The 23,305-nt window shown below is 35.0% G+C and overlaps 2 protein-coding genes across 3 annotated transcripts; one reads left to right on the top strand and one right to left on the bottom strand.

Annotated features, from left to right (window-relative positions):
- The first annotated feature begins 63 nt into the window (after window positions 1-63).
- Window positions 64-3,423, top strand: LOC118748544 (ras-related protein Rab-35-like). Its single transcript, XM_036483065.1, has 4 exons — window positions 64-797; window positions 857-1,288; window positions 1,903-2,202; window positions 2,273-3,423. Exons 2-4 carry the CDS (start codon window positions 1,237-1,239, stop codon window positions 2,521-2,523), a joined length of 603 nt encoding a protein of 200 aa, XP_036338958.1. The 5' UTR covers window positions 64-797; window positions 857-1,236; the 3' UTR covers window positions 2,524-3,423.
- Window positions 3,424-4,615: 1,192 nt separating this feature from the next.
- On the bottom strand, window positions 4,616-15,502 carry LOC118748543 (neurogenic locus notch homolog protein 1). Of its 2 annotated transcripts, none has more exons than XM_036483063.1 (8): window positions 15,126-15,502; window positions 11,646-11,811; window positions 11,090-11,322; window positions 10,712-10,793; window positions 6,008-6,099; window positions 5,548-5,935; window positions 5,226-5,359; window positions 4,616-5,156 (listed from the first exon to the last, which is right to left on the bottom strand). In XM_036483063.1, the coding sequence occupies exons 1-8, from the start codon at window positions 15,126-15,128 to the stop codon at window positions 4,926-4,928; spliced, it is 1,329 nt and encodes a 442-aa protein (XP_036338956.1). In that variant the 5' UTR covers window positions 15,129-15,502; the 3' UTR covers window positions 4,616-4,925. The 2 variants fall into 2 exon arrangements, with proteins under 2 accessions (XP_036338956.1, XP_036338957.1); XM_036483064.1 differs by having other exon boundaries at window positions 11,745-11,811; window positions 15,126-15,501.
- Between the last annotated feature and the right edge of the window lie 7,803 nt (window positions 15,503-23,305).

Raw genomic sequence — 23,305 nt, 5'->3', positions numbered from 1 at the left:
AATGGCAGAATGTGTGCTTAACATGAAGCAAGTTCTTGATCGTGTAAGATTCGATTTTTGACTAAAGTCAGAGTCGACTTTACCATTCCTGTGCGAAACAAAGGAAAACCAGTACAGAAAAATTACGGATTATGATAAAAGTGAAGGCAGAAAAGTGAATGAGACGTCGTGTTTGAATTAAAGTTTCAATTAAAAACCTGCATCTTGGATTCAAAAGAGTTTGGATTCAGATAAACCAGACAATAAATTTACCTGAAGTGTATTTTTTATGAATATTAAACAAAAATCGGAAAAACCACCACCCTCAACTCCAACGTCTAGCCAATTTGCACAGCAAGTAAATCAGTAGGGCAGAAAAAGCCATAGGAAAGGAAGGGAGCGGAAGCAACAGCGAAATCAACGTAGTCTCAGCCGCTGTTCGCGTCGACGTCACAGAATTTGCTGTGAACACTTCTCTACTCCCGTCGATTTCGTCTGCGCCGCGCTGCCGTTTAACCGTCTACAAAATGAAGTGTTGAGTGTGTGAATGCGGGTGTTGGAGACGTTGGTGCTGGTCACTTGACACGAGAAATTACAGAAAAAATTGCAGCATAAAAACTTATTTGCGTCTGAGCTGGCACAATTTCTATGTAGAGGTAATAACAGGTCACCCCCTAGTACATGGAAACTGGTCAAAATTCATTTCTAACATCCACCCATCGTCAAGAAAAAAATTGGAAAAAGCAACTCGCCCAGAGCCGTAATCGCCAACACAATACCCAAGGAATAACAAGAATTGTCCAAAACACAATTAAAATGTATGTAGCAATTGGCATATTTAGCATATCAGTAGCGATAAATATCAAAATTCTTGCAGCTTAAACGACATTTTTGCGAACTGCTAAAGGCCATGCCTCACACCCAATAACCGACAACCCACCACCAGCCGGCCGCGCAGTGCATAACTCATTGAGACCCTTATCAGCTTCGCATAAGAAGCATTTTCGTCGTCGGACATTGTAGCGATAAAAACTCAAGAAAAAACACAACAGAACAAAATAATAAGACACAGCGTGAAAGCAAAGCCATTCGAAAGCAGCACAAAATATAGAAAAAATCACTCGGCGCTAAACTCCTTTCAATAACTGGGAAAATTTCTTATTTTGCTGTTGTTGTCATTGTTGTTGCGTTGGTCATTTAGTGGGTGTTGCTGCTGTTTCTAATCGTTGGGAAAACGCTGCACATTAGCCAAGCAACATGGCACGCGGCTTTGATCATTTATTTAAATTACTAATTATAGGTGATAGTGGTAAGTATCCTATTTGCAATATGTATGTATTTATGTAGTAGAATTTTTTATGTGCATACATTTGCGTGTATTAACATCCTTAGGGAATTTGTGTCATTTGTAAATATGGATGAGCGGCATTGCATCCCAGAAATTAGCTAATTTTAGCGATACACGATAGTGGAAACTAAAATTAAAGCTATAGGCGTATATTGCCGGCATACACGCCGCACGCCAACTGCCAGCCTATGTATGTATGTAAATATGTTTTTACCCATGTACATGCATACGTAGCTCATAAAACAGAGGATGACTAATTCTTGCTTCTTGCCGATGGTCGCTGGTTGCAGACGTTGAGACCCGTTTGTGTGTCAGACGCTATGTTTTTTTTTTGCAGTTAAATGCGAAAGGTTTGATCGGGTATAAAATTTATATAGTAGAAATCTAAGGCTCCCGCAAACCTCCATATAATTGCGCTATAACAGTATAAGAAACACAATCGCTACGTACATTGTGTCTTAGATAATTAATCTGCCCAGCCATTTATTTTTAATTGATTTTTTATCCTTTTGTACCTATGTTTTGTTGCCTACACTTATAACTCAATTTCATTTTGCCGCCCCTTTCCGGTGCAGGTGTTGGAAAGTCATCATTGCTAATACGTTTCTCAGACGACACATTCGCCGGCACTTACATTACCACTATTGGGGTGGATTTCAAGATCCGCACGGTTGTTATCGACGGACTCCGCATTAAGTTGCAAATATGGGATACTGCCGGACAGGAGCGCTTCCGCACCATAACGAGTACCTATTACCGCGGTACGCATGGTGTGATCATTGTGTATGATGTAACGAATGGCGAATCCTTTGCGAATGTGCGTCGGTGGTTGGATGAAATACAGAACAATTGCGATGTGGTTAATAAGGTGTTGGGTAAGTACGAACGTACTTTTATGAGCTTGCAATTGAGTTCTAAAAATGTACATATTTTCTCACTCCACAGTGGGCAACAAGAATGACGACCCCGATCGCAAAGTGGTCATCACTGAGGATGCACAGAGATTTGCCCGCCAAATGGATATCGAACTGTTCGAGACATCCGCCAAAGACAATATCAATGTAGAGGAGATGTTCCTCGCCATAACGCGGCAGGTGCTGCAGCACAAGCTGCGCAACGCACAAAACGAACAACAAAAGGACAGTATCACCTTGAAACAGGCAAAGAATAAACGAAAAAGTAAATGTTGCAGTTGAAATACACGCAATTCCTCGACGGTTTTGTGTAGAACGCGCAATAAAACCACAGTACTCAGCATATTTTAAAAATATATATTATATTTAAAAGAAAAACGAAAGCAAATACATACCACATACATATATACATACGCCAAAAAAAAACATTAAATTATACAACAAAAAACACTAAACCTACCCACAGAACAAACACAGGCGCGAGCACACACCGCACTCGTATTGGAGTGTGTTAAGGGGCATGCGAGTTGTAAAAATGTGTAATTTTAGGCGCAATAGGAGCATTGATGTGCTACTCACCATAGTGCACAGTGAAGTTACCAACTTTAGCAGTTGCCAAAGTTAGGCGGTGTGCTATATGAGATGCGGAAACAAAAGTATGCATTGTATAAAAAAACTTTTTGTAAAACAAAATAAGAAAATATCCTAAAAAATTAAGTCACACTAAAACCACAACTGCAGCAAACTGCAATAGCGTAGCATTTTATAAAAAAAAACACACACACACAGATATTTATGTACATGTGTGCATAGATACCTATTACCTACGACATAATTTATACAATAACATCAAACAAGAAATATTTAACGTATTTTTTAGAATGCTAAAGGTCAACTAAAGGAACCTTCAAAATTTATTTCATTACTCTAATGCTTAAATAGCAACTCAAGTTTGTTATTCCAATGCAGCATCTTTCAACCGGTATTTACGTATATTTATTTGCCAAACTACGGCGACGAGCATAAGAAACCCTTCGTTTATAAAACTGTATTCAATTATTAGTAAAACAAAAAAGTAAAATACTAAATATAAGTGATATTACGTCTTACCATGTCAAAAAAAAGTTGTATATCATTAATTATGGCAGTGATGAATATATTCGAATGGAAGAGGTAAATGAAGCAGCTGCTGTTTTTGAGATTTTCCAATACATCGTATACTGGCGACTGGGCTGATAATGTTCGAATTTCCGACCATTTGTTTGCTTTCAAAAGTGACAGCACGCAAATAACCGTAGGTTGCCGTATTTGGAAGAGAGAAATGTAAGAAAACAAACACCTGTGAATTCGTCTTGAATGCGTCGAGGTATGCACACTTTTACTATTTTTGTTAAGCACTCATGCACTTTTCGTACTTTCGTAATATTTGATGATTAAAAATTTGCTTTTTGTAGTTATTTATATCAACCGCCTCTGACTACACTGGTCGACAAGCGTTATCTAGGCAGCAGAAAATACAATTCATATCATCTGGATTTTAATAAGGTTAGGAAGAGTGAAACTAAATCAACTTTATTTTGATCATGTCCTAAGCGATCTGTTTAAGCTTTCATAGTGGATGTACTATTTAAATAAAAATTGCTTGTTTCTAGTGTAAAAATGCCTAAACACTTTTGGAAAACTCTGATAAAGGGACAGACCTTACTCGCTTATAATACTGTAGAGACGCGAAAATTACCCATAGAAACGCCGAAACACGTAAACTTAATTTTGGGTCGTAGACTACTGTCATGTATAACGTTTTTCTAGATCATGTCATTTTCGCAAGATATCTTCCAGCATTGTGAAAGCAAAAAATGCAAATTATAACAGGGAAAAATATTTAAAACAAAAGATCTTTTATAAATTCTTTTGATTTGTGTTAAAGCCTATTTTTTTACAAAAACGTCAAGCTTTCGACGAAGAAAATTGATTGATATATAAAGTGTAAATGGTCCAATGAAAATGCTTAAAATGAAGGTATCCTGCGAAAATGATCTGATCTAGAGAAATGGCATACAGGGCCGTAATCTACGAGCCAAAATTAAGTTTTCGTGTTGCGGCGTTTTTTGTGTCATTTCAAAACTTAAAGTATTCTTACACGATATGTATTTCCATCTGTAAGCGTGATTTTTCGATACATATGTAATTGCGTCTGTCAAATTCACAGTATTTAATTAACTGTTTTGCCATTAAATAAAGCACTGTGATTGGTGATTATTCAAACCCTTTAGGGAATTTTTATGCTGTTACAACAAAACACCGTGTTTTTTTTTAATTGTTTTCTGTTATTCCCGAGTTGTACACACCAAAACTAAATTTTATTTTATTTTATTTTTTTAAAAAGTTATAAATTAAATTTATTAAGGATACCTCGCTTACATGTCAAAATAATTATTTAACAAAATGCTTAATATATGTATTTAAAAACCAAAATTAAACAAAAATCTTAATTTCAGAACAGCGCTTAAATGGGACGTAAATTTTAAATATAAGCGAAAAACAAGAAATAAAAAGAAAAAATCATCTGGAAATTCGGTGTAACAATAGTGGAAGATTTAGATGGCACCTTAGCGCATCCCATGTACGCCTTCTCCAGCGCATGGCAGTTGTACCCATCATTCCAGATAGCAAGCTGAAGCAAATTATTTGCCGCACTGCGTGCAACCATCGTACTTGGCCACAGGGAAGGCGCGCGTTTGGCGACACGACACCAACGCATCACCTGAATAGCCAGGTGGACACTTGCACACCGCCAAATGAGCCTTGGGCTCGCAAGTAGCACCTGCAGCACACTTGCCAATGCAAGGGTTCACACACTGATAGTTGATACAAGCCTTATTGTCAGGACACTCGTTGTTGCTCAGGCATTCGCCCTGTAAATAGAAAACGAAAAAGTGCAATAATTACCAGAAAGTCACCCAAAAACGGCTTGCTACACAAACCCGCGTGCAGTGCGTCAATGGATTGCCAGTATAGCCAGGTAGGCAGTTGCAGACTGGGCGCTCGCGTCCTGTATTGTCATGGCCTGGTACGCAAATGGCATTTGTACCGCAAGGATTCGGCTCACAAAGATCCTCTGTAAGCAAAAATAAAAACGCATAAGATTTAACTTTTGTTCCATTTTAAAGTGACTTAGGGCCAATTTCACAGTGCGTATTTAACTCAGAATCGACAGTTAACTAGAGATTTTCAGTACAAAATTCTGAAGTTAACTCCCGATTCTGAGTTAACTACGCATTGTGAAATTGGCCCTGAACTACATACCTTTAGTAAATGGTCGACAGCTCACGAATGGATCACCGGTCATATCACGCGGACAACTGCATACAGGCGTCAAACCGCGTAAGTTGCAGTCGGCGCCGACACCGCAAGCGCCGTCACACGTATTCTTGCAGATGCCATAGAAACAAGCGGGACGACTGGCTGGACAATCAACATCGCCATAGCACTCGGGACGACATTCGGTGTATGGTGAGCCAATGTAACCCTTGGGGCATTCACAAACAGCGCGATGCGCCGCAACCGAGTTACAGGTGGCGCCAGTGCCGCACTGCTGGCAAGCGGGCACGCATTTATAGTTGCTACACATGTCGCGGGCACTGCAATCCCCATCGTGTTCACATTCGTGGCGACAGCCGGAGAGAGGATTGCCCTGTGCGAAAAAGCAGATACAGACATAGTTTATAAGCAGATGCGGCACATAACAAATCCAAACAAAACTTACAGTGAAACCGTGTATGCACGAACAAGTGGGCACGCCATTTATAATCTCACATTTCGTGTTAACACCGCATGGACTTGGATGGCATTGCTCGTCTGCAAAGAAAAAATAAAATTCAAAGAAAAAACAATAGGGCGGATAAGTTGGGAAATCTTTGAGGATGAATACATAAATTACTAAACACCATCTACTGAAACCATATATGTACATACTAGCGCCCCAGTTCCACTCTACGTTCGACCAATTTATGGACTTCTACTACTGCGCTATCTTCCCACATCTTCTAAGGATAAGGAAACAGTAATGTTTATATGTAGAAGACCTAACAATTCTCCTCAAAATTTTTCACAACGTTGCGAAATATTTTCACGTAGTTACAACACCGCTGGGTGAACTGTGCGTCAAGTTCTGGTGACTTTCTATCAGGTATGTATTTAGTTTTATTTTATTTAATGTTTCAAATAATTTGCGTTCATATGTGCATACTTAATTCTTAGATAATATAGTTTTTAAGCAATCACTGGTCAAAACTATGTTTCGGCTGATTGTAACCATACTAACAACTATCTCTTTAGTCCGCCCCCAGTTTATAGTCTCCCGTCTTGAAACGTGCTCCCAACCTTTTTTAGATCCAGAAATGCTCACATGCTAGATCTCTCTCTAATTAGTTCCTAATTGGCTACATATAGGAATCCTGACGGTTAAACCTTTTTCGGACACCATACAAACTCGCGCTCTTCGTTTGCGATGGATTGTGGTTGATCTCCGATGAACGCTTCAGCGGTAACGCATGCGGTAGCATATTTTGAACCTGATATTAAGCTCACTAACTTAGAGCTTTAGCGCCTCACTATGTGGAGTATTTTCCTTGCGACATAAGAAGCCATCCCGTGACAGTCGGGAGTGCGATGTCCAATTGGTGTAACCTTACCTACGTCGGTTCTGTTAGGCAAGATATCTCCTTTAAATTTTTGATCTGTGTATTCAGGGTTTAGACTACAACAAATATTGGAGATCAGCCAACGAAGTGTGGGAGGCGATTTGGAAATATGTAGTCGCTTTTTGCTTTAATCTGTACCTTGATATTTATTTTTATTTTTCTGATTAAACAATTTAGCCGCTATCATAAAAATAAAAAAAAAGATCGAACAGTGATTTGTTGGCGATCAGCAGTTTAAATTGTCGACCAGTGGCGTTGATAATTCTCTCAAAAAGTCATTATACGCATTGTTTAATTGTCTCGCGCACGCCAACGCATTTAATTTAAAAAAAAAAACTTTAAACAACATCCAAAACAGGGCTGCCAACAGAATTCCAAAAATATTCGCTGGAAAAATGATGATGAAGTGACGTTTGCTTAACTCGAAATACTAAAAAAAGGTTTCTTAACAAATTTATGATAGTCGACTCCCATTGAACTCCCTTGACTCCCTTGAATATACAACCTTGAACAAATTTGAGAATTAGCTTTTTTTAGTTGAGAAATACTATTTTCTAACTTTTTAAAGCGTTTCTATGCTTATAATAAGTAAAATCAGTCTGCCAGATGGAGAAGGTATTGTATTTACTTAATTGGCCGCCTATTTAAAATTGAGCAGTAGATATGTATAGAATTTTACTTTGAAGATTGTAAAAATAAAGTTGAAAATTCGAGACTCGCAAATCATGAGGTTTTAAAAAGATCGAAATTCTCGATTTGTTTTTTCAAGATTAAGGGTTGTTTCACATTACTTTAAAAAATTTAAGTTTGGAATTTTTTTCATATTTAATTTGCTGGAAATAATTTCTTCGTTGGCAACACTGATGTTGAAAACAAAAAAGGACAGCGCAATTCGCCTTGGCTGTGAACTTGAATATGTACATTTCCCACACCTTCTTGAAAAGAGGCGCAATTCAAAATTTGACATTTTTGAAATTATGCGCTAAAAATGCCACAGAGCTTGTATTTATTTTTTAGCAAAAGCTGTAGAAAATTTTTGTTGCAATTTCTTAAAAAAAGACCTAAGGTAAAGTCTCTCTTGCCCATATGATTATCATGTGCCAAGAAATAGTTTTTCGCATTTTCTGACAAAGGTTTAAATTTGAGTTGTGCCCCTTTTGAAAACGGTGTGCGATACACATATACACAGCGCAAATGCACCTTTTTATGTTGAAAATTAATTATGCAATATTTTTTACTTCTTTATTGCAATTTATAGTTTTTCTTGATTTGCTACGTTTGTAATGTGTTGAAATATTTTAGCGTAAACAACTTAAATATTTTTTGGCAGCACTTGAAGGTGAGCAGGAAACAGTACCCAAGGCATATGAATCTGGTAGTAGCATTTGAGCAAAACCATTTACCTGTATTTTATTTTTGCTGCTGCTCTCCAGAGTGAAAAAGTAGTCTGGTTTTTTAAATATCATATGCAAAATATCAACAAGAATTAAAAAAAAATATATTTAATAGTAAAAATATAAAATAAAATTTTTGTTGGTAAATTTTTTTATTTTTTTTTTACCAGAATCATCGATGCATCAGAGACCAAATAATTAGCGTTTGTGCTCCTCAGTTAACCGAACGTTCCAAAAACTGGTTCGTAAAAAAAAAGGTTCGTATTTAAATCCATAGAATTTTTATGAAAAAAATAAACAACATTTGACTATGTACTTAAAAACCAAATAGTAAAAAACAAAAAATTAATAAGACAGCTGCTCTACCGCAACCACCTGTGCAATATGGCTTCGCAGTACCAAAAATTTCGTGAGTGTGCTATTCGGGTGTAAGAATTTATAATTTATTTACGCTTTAATATTTAAATTATTTGTTAAACTTTATCTAATAGTTTTTTTTTGTGAATTTAAAGTTGTTTTGATTGTTTTTTAAATGTTTTTTTTGAGATTAGCATCTGTATTTCTTTTTTTAATGTAATCTACATACCTGTCAATTACATACTTATGTGACTTACCACTTTTTTGATCGAACAATTTGGTTTATTTTCTAATAATATTTGATTATTTTTGTACTTTTTATTTTAAATTCATTTTATAATGTTTTGTTCTGCTTCTAATTTTAAAATTTTTTTCCTTAATTGAAATTTTAGTTTTTCTTATTTTTATAATTTCTCTCACAATATAATTACTTTATTTATACTTTCTTTTATTTTTATATTTAATTTTTATATTTTAATTGCGCACTCCACTGAGAACTTTTGGCGCCAACCGCCTACCTTTCAACGCCGTAGCTGAGGTAATGCATAGTAAACATCGCCATAAATGGCAAAGAAAAAATTGTTTACACTACAAATAATTAATAAATTACAGCATAAGTAAACAAGTAAAGCATATCCGCAAAGCGACTATGTGGGTTGCGGCTAATTTGCTGACAATCGCAGCTGCGCTGATGAAATCAAAGCAACGAACAAGCTTTTAGTGCCTTTAATATTCCTAATCGCTTCAAATCGAACGCCTAAACATTAATTTTTTAGTGCTTATTGGCACTGCAATATTGTGGAAACAAATCACAAACTACCCGATAGATATATATGTATATGTACATACATAGATACATACATATGTATGTATTAATGCGTCGCATCTGGCTTGCGGCTTCGCGGTTTTCCTCTTGTGAATTTGCTTTTGTTATTCTTAAATAGTGAAACGAATTCCTTTGTAGGCGGCTTTCTGTTTCCCTCTACACCAAGATCAGGGTCAAGCAAGCTTGTTGGCGCGCACAAAAGTGTTTACAAACAAATGCAAAAATATTTATTTGCATACATTTTTGGCGCCAAGTTTGCGGTGACACTGGGCGTATGAGCAACATTCACTTGTTGCAGAATGGCACTCTGGTAATTATGTAAGGCTAGATATGCTATGTGACTAGTATTCATTACTAAAGTTGTTGCACTTTTATTTCGTAAGAGTGTTATGCAATTTGCAACACCTGTCTCTTTTACGTTTCCGCTTAATTTTTCTAAAAAAATTTTCGTTTTTTTGAAATAAAGAAATAAATCATTTAGTTTAAGTTAGATATTATTCCCCGATTTTAGAAAAAAAGTTTTAATTGTCTTTCCAAATATGTATTTATGTATTTTTCCTGACTTTTCACTTAAACTTAAGAACAAAAAAAAATGTTTCCCACCGAAAAATTTTGGCCTTCTAAGAACATTTTTTTATTTCCTAAAATCTTTCCCAAAAAAAGTTTTGATGTATTGACACATTTCCTAAATTTTTAATTATGTCAGTATTTTTTCAATCCTTTTTATGCACACTTAGTTTCGTTTAATTTATTTTAATTTTTTGTTTAAAATTATTTCGAGAAATAACATTTTCCTTAAAAATTGTGCGCCTAAATAATTTTGCCGAATTTATTTCTTAAAATTGTTTTTTGTTTTTGAAATTATTTTTTTAATTTTTTTTATCGAACTTGTTTTCTAAAATCTTTTTTTCAAAGTCTTTTTCTTAAAATATTTTTATTAATAAATTTCATAAATTTTTTAATTCATTTAATTTCTTCTCTGCGCCTAATTTGTTTTAAAATTTTTTCCCAAATATTCTCAAATTGTCTTCTTCCTAAAGTTGCTTCTTCCCACAAGTTTTTTACTACAAAAATTCCTACCAAAATATTATTCTTAAAAACAAAATTAAAATTTTTTATCTAAAAATGGTTTCATTCTAAATAAAATTTGCACCTCCCTACCTTTTTTGTTGCTAAAATGGGATACTCACCAGGATCAACGCGATGGCAAGCAGTGAAGGGATCGCCTCTGTAGCCTGTTGGGCAACTACAAACAGCAACGTGGTTTTTCGGCTGCGAAAAAGGGAAAAAGTTAAACAAAATAATTAGGAGTGCAGAATTTTTTATAATAAACAAAGTTTTGGCAGTGGGACCCTACTTTTAATGTTTTTTTAAATAGAGCAAAATTAAATTGCCCAAACAAAAAAATAAAATGCTCTTGTCTTTGGTAAAATGATTTTTGATAACAAAATTTATATCAAAGTTTTTTTTTTAGTTATATCAAATTTTGATCATTTAGTTATAATCATAGATTAACATCCAATTAGCGATTTCTTTGGAAAAATAATTTCCCTTTTTTCAAAACTCACCTCACAGTTGGCACTGACACCACAAGCGCCCACACAGGGATTCACGCAGCGATTATCCTTGCACTGCAAGTCACCACGGCAGTCAACATTATCCAAGCATTCGCCACGATTGCAGTGAGTCAGCGGATTGCCGCTATGGCCGGGTGGGCAGGAACAGACCGGGCGGCCGCCAGAAGCTTCCTGGCAGACAGCATTAACGCCGCATGGATTACCATGGCAGCCATATGTGCCGGCTAAAAGAGGGAAGAAAAGGGAAAGTGTTGAAATTAAAGGATTAATGTAAGCTTTCTATAGGAAGTGTTAGGATGCCTCCATAGTACTAGTATTTAAGAGTTTTTAAGCGAAAGAAGTGATGAAAAGCGAATTTAGTAGCAAACATTTTTAAATTTTATGTGAAAGCAAAGTTTTGTCTGTATTAACGCATTTATGGCTGCGTGTGTGTGTGTGAAAAGCGCGTGAAATTTGTTATGAAGCTTTGCAAACAGCCTTTAATGGAGCTTTAGATTGAGCTTTCATAATTTTTATTGAATTTTGAACAAGAATCTTTATTAAATACCACTTGAATCGCGCACTGTATACTGTTGTGACGGACTGCTGGCGGAGGTGTAGTATGTACGATACGTGCAATTCACGCACCGCTTGTCTACATTTTTACCTAAAGCCTCTGGAAAGCTGCTTGTTATGGCAAGCAAGAGCAAAGCGCTCAAGGTGATCTTCGAGGGCTGAAAAGAACAAAAAAGTTAAAAATATGAATTAATAGAAGTTTATGAAAAATAATTTTAAAATTGACTTTCAAATCGATATTTAGATTGCAAATGAGACTTTAGTCCTTTGACAACTCCAAGGAACCGGTGGCCCAAAATTCGAAACAAAGAAAATGTAGAGACATTTCTATGGTTAATGCTTTAATAAAAACTATTTAAATCACACTTTCAAAATTGGTACAGAACTTAGAAAAATTCCACAAATTTGTATCTAAATTTCGAGGTTTTCAACCAGAATTTTTAGAAATTTTTTGGGTATGCAGTTAAGAAGCTTATAAAATTCTAGTTAAATAAATGTAAGTTTAGAGCGGCTAAAGAATCGCATTGATTTTTAAATTTTTATCTTGCTGACGGTTTTGTGTTTTTTTTTCATATAAATAGCGAAATTTATTAAAACTGGCCTTGACTTTTTTTATTTTTTTCGCAAACGGTCTTGCGCATATTCTTCCACAAGAAATTCATGTTTATATGGAAAAAAGTGCAAAATGCCGCCAACAAAAAAAAAGCAATGCGATTTTTTAGCCGCTCAAAACTTGAATTTTATAAGATTGTTAACTGCATACCCAAAAAATTTCTAAAAATTCTGGGTAAAAAACTCGAAATTTATGTAGATAGAAATTTGTGGAATTTTTTTAAGTTCTGTACAAAATTTGAAAGTGTGATTTATATAGTTTTTGTTAAAGCAAGAACCATATCTTTTTTTTTTAAATATCAAAAAAATTTAAGCTTGAAAAACATTGTAAATATTAATCCATTTTTGGCCGCCACTGTAAATCGTGACAAAAGTTGGTTAATTTAAGCCCAATTACCTTCAATTTGTACACAATTTAGACAAAATTTTTTACTTAAGACAATTTTTAGCGGTGTTTAAACTATTGAAATGCAGCATTTGACCTAATTAGTACTTTTGCTAGCACTCGCACAATATTTAACTACAAAACCACTTCGTCTTGGACCTTTCTTTATTTACACCAACTAGCCGGCTTGTTAGTTAATTACTCAAACTCTCATTGTCTTTGCTTTGGCTAAGTTGGGCTCGTTGACTTAGTCCATATTTACATAGTTTTAAATACATATTTCACAGCCCATGCAAATATGAGTGTGTTTAATTACTAATTTGAATGAAAAAAAAAATTCCCAACATCCGCAGAAGATGACACACATGTGTGAATTGTGATTTGTGTTTTAATATTTGCTAAAAGTATTTGCAAAAAGCAATGTACATAAGTGTTTATGTATGTTGCAGCTCCATTTACGGAGAATCGTCGCAAATCTGCCTGGAAGCAATTAACTTAAAATTCAAGTTCACTGCTTGTTGAACGCCCACATAGTTTTTGGCCGGTTTCAAGCTAATAAATTTAATGCAATTCTTACTTTATCTGCACCTTAACCGGATGAGTTAGCGGTTGAGTTGAGTCACTAGCAAATTGAAATAAAAAAGTAGGCTAAAAGGCAAAAAAAAAAATCTGTGCCATTAAGAGCGTGTGGTTTTCACAGTTTTTTGTTCCCAATAATTCAATGAATTTATAAATAGATTGCTCTTAGAAATAAAATAGAAAAATTCTAGAAAATTTTAATTTTATAAATCATTTAAAACCCACTATTTTTAATAAGTAGGTCGAGGTCTATTTTTATGTGTTTATTTTTAAATTGTTTTATTAGTTCAATGTGCGCGACTAATGTGTAATCCTCTTCCTATTGCCCATATACATAGTTCACCATATTATATGAATATTTTTTTTTTGCATAATATCTAATGAACAATTATCTTAATCTTAATCCCGCAAACCACGGCCGTCAGAAGAAGGAATGGCTTCTGTCACAGGTAGAATCCGTTTATCTAACCTATTGGGTCTGGAAATCAAGCCCCGTTTGGAATCATGAAGGTTTTTCCTATGGTAAATTAATCGACAAACTCGTTTTAGAGAATATTTCGTCGAATACTCCTTTGACCCTAAATTTAGAATGTATGCCGGGGTAGGGAGTGTATATTCTCCTAGGAAATGTATTTTCTCCTTATGCATAGATGCCCTATGCTTTTCTCCCTTCTATGTAAAACGGTCCTACACTCCAGGACGAGGCGTAATGATGGCTCTTTTGTATTTGTAAATTTGTACCCTCATTTCGACAATTCCTGCGAAGGTTTATCTCTGCACACAGTCTGATGGCGTAGACTTCTGCTTGAAAGATGTTAGGAAAGGTTACTAGGGGCATCGAAAACTTCAGTCGAGGGCCATATGTATGAGCCTGCTTAAATACCCTCAGGAGTCTTAGAGCCGGCTGTGTATCACTGTAGTGTGCTCCCCTGGACGTGTATCTCCCTAATAATTGTACTCCAGGTCGCCTTCCTGTATGTATCAACCTTAAAATTTCTTTCAAAAACTACTATAGGCATCTCATATCTGGGGGAGCCTAACTTATGGGAGCTGGTGGCTTAGACGGCAGCCGCCTCCATAGGAGTTTCGAATCCATTTCAAGTCCCAGATACGTAGCCTCTGTGGCGACGCCGACCGCGACCCCATTCAAGGTTAAGTTCCTCATACCCTCGAGAGTTCTCTTTCTGGTGAAAGGGGCCATGGTTATTTTAGAAGAGAAGATAACACACCTTCTTGCAGGCACCCTTTTGTGGTTTGCAGTTGAACTACGCTGTCACCGTAGGAAGGCTACCATCCTTTGTCAATCTTTTTGAATTGTATTTAAACTAATTTATTTCGTAACGTCTTTTCGTCATCCCTTGCGAATTTGGTTTAGAGACAATCACCTTTCGCTGTAGCTACATCCTGAGATTTTATGTTTTTTTTTTTGGGACGAAGAAATATTTATTATCAATTACTAAAAAATAAAAACTCGTTTTTACGAGTATTTTAATGCCGAGCATTCGTTTCCCTTTTCATTGAAAATAATTCTTTTTCCCTTTTAGCATACCCGGCGCATAAAATTTGCTTTCGAATGGACTTTTGGCACATCACCTTTTGTCACCACGCAATTAATCAGCGAAGACTCATTCTTACTTGCCCAAAAAACTTACATACATATATAATTATATTCTTATGTTTGTACATTGCCACATGAAATAAATGTTATAGTTTAAATACGATTTTTTTTTATTGTTGTATCAGCACGTAATTTCGCAAAAAACATTGCGTCAGAATTAAAATTCGAGTCACGTTCTACAGGTGTTGACTTTAGCAGCAAAAGCCTAAAAAAGATTCCTACAGTGATTGCAACACACAGTGTGTTGAGTAATTAAACGCCTGCGGCGGAGGACTCACCATTTCGCAATTTTTTTTAAATATATTTTTTATTGTTCAGCGTTTTGTTTATTGTTTGGAGTTTTCATGCACACGAACTTATGCAGCTTCTTTTTTGTATTTTGAACAAAGTCACCATAAATACCAACAGCGCCAAAGCGTGCCTGACTAGAACAGAAACGGCGGTTCTATCTCAAAACTACACGAATATTTAATTGTTAATAAATATTTAGAACTACAAGACGACGTACCACTGACGCGCGCCTCTGCTTGCGATTTAAAACTGTTTGCTGCTTTGCATCGCTAATTGCCTTTTATACGCGCCATTGCCAGTTTGAGCGCGCACCTGATGAGGCGACTTGTCTCGCAGCTGCGCGTGCGCTCAACAGCCGAGCTGACTGAGATGTGTGCGCACTGCTTAGTATGAAAACTTGTTTGAGTTTTTGAGCAGTTTTTGCGAATATTATTTTTTTATTCTCCCTTTTTTCAATGTAAACTTTCTACTCCCGCATTTTGTTTGAGCGTAGCTTTGTTTTTTGTTTTTTACTTTTGGGACTTTACGCTCCAACACACCTTTTCAAACAACACTAAATTTAGTAGCGCAGCATTGTGAGTGTCCTGCGTAGGCGGGATGTAGCTAGGAATATGCAAAATGAATAAGAACAAGTTAATTAGATTTTTTTGCAACGGGGCAGGTTTGCCTTAATTTGTTAAAAAAAAAAAATGAATAAAATTAAACAAAAATATATGTATATGGGAAAGCTTTAATGAATTACTTTAGATTTGAGTCGCTTCAAATCGCTAAATACGCTGGCGGTGCTCCGCTGGCAATCCTATGTACAATAAATTATTTGTTCACCCTGGAGGTGGATTCCAGCCCAATATGGTGTGATATAGATGTATGAAGGCGCTGTTGTTGGTTTGCTTGGATGCTCATTAAGGTTGTAAGCTGTAAATGCTTCACCTCTTTATTGGTTTAACGATTTCAATTAAAAGTAATTCGCTTTTATGTTCGTGGGTTTGTTGGAGTAAATTATGGACATTTATGGCAAAGGCAACTCTGAGTTTTCTTCACTTCGTGAAAGATTGATTGTTAAATGATATTTTTTCGCCGGTTCACCTTAAAACACAATGGCATGGCGCAATCCACAATTTCAGGAAAATCGCTCATAACTTTGCTTTTCTAGCTTTTAATTCATCAGCCAACGTACAAAATCTGCATTTCATTTCCTACTGAAAGACCGATGTTATGCAAACAATTTATTAACGATTCAGGCCCTCACGGCAAATATAAAGCAAGCCATTCATGAGATAGAGCCAGAAACCGTCAACAAGGTCTTGGAAAACTGAGTTAACAGGATGCGCTACTTCGAAGTCAGCCAAGGCAGTTACATAAATAAAGTCGTCACTTTTTGCGGCGCACTAGAAATCACAACAGTGCTGAGTTTTGTGACTCTTGTTAGAATAGAGGGGATAGATGAACTCTCATTTAATGGTCCTATTTTCAGAGCCTTTGAAATTGTGGGCTATCCCTTTTCAAAATTTTTTTGTGTGGTACCTTCAGATTTGATTTACATATTCAAAAACGAAAAACAGCCTATCGAAATTTGTGGTTGGAATCGGTAAATGTGAATTTTAAATTTCAGATTTAAATAGAATAGTTGATTTATGTGCAATGCTATTATATTTTCTGTAAATACAAATTAACTAATGTTTTTACGCTTGCCAGATTGTGTATACTAAATTTGATGGGAACAGGCCGTGTTTTTAGTTCTCAATATGTTAATTTTATTCGGAACCTGAAAGCAATAAATTTTTTATGATTAGGCTGACTGCTGCGAATTATTGTGACATTGCGCTATTTTTTCACTAGTTTTTTATTATTTTTTATTTATTGGCCTCTCTTAAGCCTAACAAATCCTCTGCAAAAAATATTATAATAATTCATATTTTTCACGATCTGCTCAAAAATCGCAAATATTTGTCAAAATAAATATCAATTTTTTTATAATCTTCTATGCATAATTAATATTTAATTTTCAGAACCCTAATTCCTTGCGATTGATTGCAAAACATTGATCAAACAAGCACTTACTTACATACATACGCAAATATGTATTTATTTAATGTGCGTTCAACAAACAAAAGCATAAAACTTCAATTAAAAAAATTTATACATGCATATGTATATTTTGTTAAATAATTTAAATAATCGTTTATGCTTTTAATTCTTCAGCTACCGCCTAATCCACGCACACTCATCTATCAAAACAAACAAACAAAAAATCAATTCCATAGTTGTTGCTAAATTTCTTGGACAGAGTGTTGTGCCTATTTTTAGCCAACGCTTCATAGAAATTTATATCTGCCGGTTTGTGACTAATGCGTAGACACTGCAGGGGCGCGAATATGCCTCTTAAATGTTGACGAAATGTCTCGGCGACATTTCATAGGCATAACTCACACTGAAAATGCGCTACAAAAGTGTTGATGCGTGTAAAAGAAAATTTAAAGAAAATGTTTTTCAAAAATTTTTGATGCGCAAAAGTGGGATAAAAAAAAGAACAATCAGTTCGCAAATACTCAGGCCAAACACTAACATATGGGCATTTCCAATCTGGCGTTCCGCGTTGAAAAAAATTGAAAAGCCAAAATTTTAAAAAAGTTTTTTTATATTTACATGGTAATTTAATGACCCAGTAAAAAAATTGCAACTGTTGGTAGTAGAGGTTTGAAGATATTAGTAAACATGTGCGCTGGCGTGACGTTACAAAAAACCGAAGTGGATTTTGACCTGGGTTACAAAATTGCAAAACTCTGCGAATTGGACAAGACTATTTGTATACAATTTTTTTGTGGTAATATTCTAAATATTTAAGGTTAATTTTCCGAGTTTTTGAATGTAGAAATCTTTTCTGCTTTTTGTTTATTCAGCTGAACTATTTGAAGTGACGTTATGTTACGAAAATTGTCATTGAAAACGTTTTGTTAATATTGGTTTTGAACGAATTTTTAACGCGAAGAAATTTCGACATCAGCGCCACCAGCTTCCATATTTTGTAAATCTATGTCTTACTACGTTTCAACTAAACATGCCAAATTTGAAACAAATCAGCATAAATACGGCTTTTCAAAATATCTCGACTCTGGCGCCACCTAGTTAGTTAGTTATTTTTCGCAAAAATTTTTCTGGTTAAGTGACCAGTATAAGTTATAACAAGTAAGAGCAGCGCTGTCTTCGGCTATGCCGAAGGCTCCATACCTTTCATGAGCATCTGAAAATTTTACGTTAACAGATTACTGCATTTGAAAAAATTTATATATTCACAGCAGACATAGATAGAGGAGATACATATATAAAAAATTCTAGCTAAACAAACAGAGGTATGGAAGATATACCTTATATAGCACCAATCTAAGTGATTTTCACTGCTGTGTGATCGGTACGTAAACCGGTAACACAATTTAATGGGTTTAGCTTCCTACATAAAGGAGATACATATATCGCAAAAACTGGTATCTGAACAATCAGTGGTACAAGAGATTAAGATTATACAGCATAGATTTTGACGATTTCTCAGTAGACTTTGTATTATTATTTAAAAAATAGCTTACGAAATTTATCGGTTTTAGCTGTCCAAATAAAGGAGTTTTACAGTAAAACCATAAAAACATATCTGAACAATTAATTGTATGGGGGCAATAAACAGGTTATAGTGACCCGATCTTTATTAATTTTACTGTAAACTTTCTGTTGATAATGAGTGAAAATAGTGCGAAATTTCATGTTTCTAGATGCATAGATGGAGTAGTTAAACAAAAAATCGCATATCTGAACAATCAGTTGTATGGGAGCTATATGTAAAAGTGACCCAATCTTTGTTATTTTCACTGTAAGAATTCTGTTAATAATAATTAGTGGAAACGGTGCGAATTTTTATGTTCCGAGCTGCATAAATGAAGAAGTTATGGCAAAAAATCTCATATCTGAACAATCAGTTGTATGGTGGATATAGGTTGTAGTGACTCGATCTTCGCCATTTTCACTGAAAGTATTCTTTTGATAATAAGTGACAACAGTGCATGTGTCTAGCTACTTAAATGGAGGAGTTATAACGAAAAATCTTATATCTGAACAATCAGTTGTATGAGAGCTATATGTTATAGTGACCCGATCTTTGTAATTTTCACTCTAAGTTTTCTGTTGATAATGGGTGGAAGTATTGCAAAATTTCATGTTCCTAGCTGCATAAATGGAGAAGTTATAACGAAAAATCTCATATCTGAACAATCAGTTGTATGGTAGCTATATGTTATAGTGGTCCGATTCTTCCGGTTCCGACAAATGATTAATACATTATAAAAATACACCTACCTACCAAATTTGATACGGATATCTCGAAAACTGAGAGACTAGATTGCATACAAACAGACGGACAGACAGACAGACAGACGGACAGACGGACATGGCTAAATCGATTCAGCTCGCCGTTCTGATCATTTAAGTACACATTTTAATGGGTCTATCTCTTCTTATTCTGGTACTTACAAACATCGGACCAAAGTTATAATACCATTTCATGCTCATGAAAGGTATAAAAAGAAGCCAAATTGGCTCATAAATAAATTAGATATATAAGTTTTATTAATTTCTTTCGCGGTAGATTTTCCGATCAAACATTTGTGGAAAGTTTTGGTTCGGTTAATTATTAGAAAAAATTGCTTATTCCGGCTCGAAACCGGTTCAAGTCCATGGTTGGAATACATAAAAAAACAACTCTTTGTGACTAACCGATCGTCATTGATAAATTTTTGATCCGAAGAAGACTCGAAAAATGTCACCGTATAGTTCTTTTACTCCTTAGTCGCCCTTTTGTAAATTATTTTTCGGATTTTGGTAGCAGAGGATTCAAGGGTTAAGACAAAACTAAAATATTTTCTTTCATAGTCGCATTTCCGGGAATACGTATCTGGGACAAAATTCGGCAAATGTAAAAAAAAAATTATGGCAGCATGTTGTTCAAACTCCACCACGTTGTTGCTATGAGTATTGGTGACCAATGTGGAAAATATTTTTTTTATACCGCGGTTTTTTGTCGAGTTATACGAGTTTAAACATGCAAATTTCAGCCGGTGGAAATATTTTTGCAAAATTTTTTTCTGCCAAAAAATTTGTAATTTTTTTTGCTGGCAAAATATTTGCAATAAGAAAAATTTTATTGCATTTTTTAACAATGTACAAATTTTTTAATTTTTTTTTTGTGCAAATATCTTATTTCGATAGTTTATTTTCTAAGCTTTCCAACGATATATAATTTGTATTGGGCATGGAAAAAGGACTACAAGTTTTTCATAATAGAACGCACTCGGATCCGCCTTGCATTTTTGTCGACAATAACACAAGTTTACAGAAATGAAAAAATTGTCCGACTAGCGACATTTTTATATGGACGCTAATGTAAAATTTTCCGCTGAACACGAATACGAAATTAAAATGTAAGAGATTAGAAAAGTTTTTGAGATATAGCCGAATTTCGGGTTTTTGAGATCTGAAAAAAGTGCAGTTATTTACAATAGAAATGTATACAAAATTGTCGCGGTTGTATTTAGCTGTCGAGATACGTGATCAGTCCGCGAGCCCGCCACAGTTCGCCTATTCGTCGACTGATTCGTTGGCACATTTCCTAGTTCAGTTATTTCACCCAGAGCTCAGCCCAAACATATCAGCTGCATTTAGTCTGAGCTGCGTAGGCAATTTTCGATGTAGGCAAAACTTTGAGAAGTCTTCAGTTAGAACTTCACACCAAAATTTTCAAGCGCTTAAACGCTGAAAGCTAAGTATTAGTTATGGAGATATAGTTGTAGTTTAGCATCATTACTCGGAGGTCTCTAAACAAAAATCCATATCAGCAAAAAGCTCTGACAACTCAAGTATTTTATGTGCTATGAATGCCCACTGTAGCTCACTAAACACAAAATTTCTTGGAACACCCATTCAATGACTTTACGGACTCATCATTATCCGCCAACTTTTGTTTTTGTTTTGACTCCTAATGTTTCATTCATGTCTATTACCTTTTTATTTGCTATTTCTTCGACAGAACTTTTAATCAACTAGACGCTAAGCATTTTTCCTTAACAAACAAATACAAGTTTTTGCTTTGTTTTTTTTTTTGTCTATCCCTCATTTATTTACATACAACTTTTTCCACAAAGTTCCTACGCAAAGTAATTGATGGCCTTCATAATTGTTTGTATGTATGTATGTATGAATATTCTCACATTTCTATTAGAAGAGCCATTCCCAGCAACAACAACAACCAACCACAAACCACAAATCGCAATAGCCGCGTAGGCGTCGAATCAAGAATTGTCTAAACAATGAAGTGGCCTTTTAAATTGCCAATTTTCGTAGATGGTAAAAAATAAAATTTAAAAAAATAACAAGAGAAAAGTAAGCAAACAGGTTAAGTAACAAAAACAAAAATAGTAACAAATAGATTATTATAAAAATACAAATATTGATATTCGCATTAAATAATCGTTTGACGGCTGCTTAAGAAGTCTTTACATACAAAAGTGATTTCGAACTCCTTGATGGTGGCGATTTTTGACGATTTGTCGATTTATTTATGAATTCGTTAATAAGTGACTACGTATTGCATAAGTAATTAAGCAATTTGAGGCAGTGAATTATTGAAGAATGGAGGATGAGTTGGTGGTGGCAAATGAGTGTAATGAAAAGAAAAAAAAAAGACTTAGCCATATATAGATGCATTTTAATGGTCTTACTACTGCAGAGTTTGCTCTTTGTAGCTGAGTGTTAGCATTCATTGTTACTAAGGCAGCGGCTTCCTGGTATTATTTTAGTCACGGCAGTCCAGAATATATATGTTATTATAGGTAGCTTATATCATAAAGGTTTATACGATTCATTCTAATATCTGCGGGCAATTGTGCTTTCCAAGCGTGGACCTTTGCTATATTTAGAAATATCAGTTCACTCATAGAAATGCTCCTAATGATAAAATGGGAATTTCATGATACATATGTACATACTTATCTTTGAGCACAAAGTTTGGGGGATCTAAGTAGAAACAACAGGATCGGTCTTTCAAGTACCGGTAACCTCTACATATATGTAAATACATAAATATTTCTAGACCATACAGCAGCTCTAATAAATTCTTCTTTCGTAAAAAAAAGAATTTGTTAGTCCTAGTAATCTGCTCTGACTGTGAATCTTCCTGGTGTTGTAGGTCAAGCATCTAAATGATGTCAGTACATGTGTATGTACATATACATGTGTTTATCGATAAATATCGATAACTTTGACATATGTGTATTTATCGAACACTTTATCGATATATGTAGCTATCGAAATGTCGGTATGATCGATGTGTTTATCAAATATTTTATCAATTTATTTCTCGTTTTTACTATTGATATAGTTATCGAAATCTCTATCGGTAGATATGATTAGGTATAAATACTTTTATCGATAATTTTGTCCTGTTCGTCGAAATCGTCATCAATGTGCTTACAAATGTATATACGTACATATCTATAAAAATATTGAACGAAATCAATATCGATACTCATATAGTATATGTATGGATTATGACACTATTGAAATAAATGAGCGAAATTTATTTATCCATTACTTACATGCCGACGTTAAAGCCTTATCGCGCCTCTCTAGGCTAATGCAACAGTACTGAAATGCTGCAATCAATGTTGCCTTACGTTAAACAATTCTATATTTAAAGTTTTTAAATTAAATAAAATTTTGACGCTCGCATGCAAACACCCTGTAATGCTCCAAGCAGACGAGCGACGCTAGCAGAAACACTTTGCACTTTTTTTCTTCAATCGTTATCTACTAAAATGAATATTCCTCGTTTTTTAATAGAGGGCTGCATAAATGGTTTTGAAAGGGCAATCAAAAAATTTGCTAATTTCGCTGTAATTCACTTCACTTCCGCAGAACTTTCAAATACTGTCAAAGGCGGACTACTGCAAATAGTGAATTAAAACTTTGCTTCAACAAAACACGCTGTACTATCCCGTTATTTTGTTGTATTTAGTGTAAAACACTATTTTCAGTAAGCAAACAAATACTGTCATTGCAGTAACGATAGCCAGCAGCGATACTACAGCATTTGTTTTGATCGCGAGCATGCCATGAGTTTCACTTCATT

The sequence above is a fragment of the Rhagoletis pomonella genome, unplaced genomic scaffold (assembly GCF_013731165.1).
Source record: "Rhagoletis pomonella isolate Grant_MI unplaced genomic scaffold, Rhpom_1.0 Rhpom_scaffold_00013, whole genome shotgun sequence".
NCBI lineage: Eukaryota > Metazoa > Arthropoda > Insecta > Diptera > Tephritidae > Rhagoletis > Rhagoletis pomonella.
Note: the sequence above shows the minus strand (reverse complement) of the source record. Positions and strands in the feature narration are given on the sequence as shown.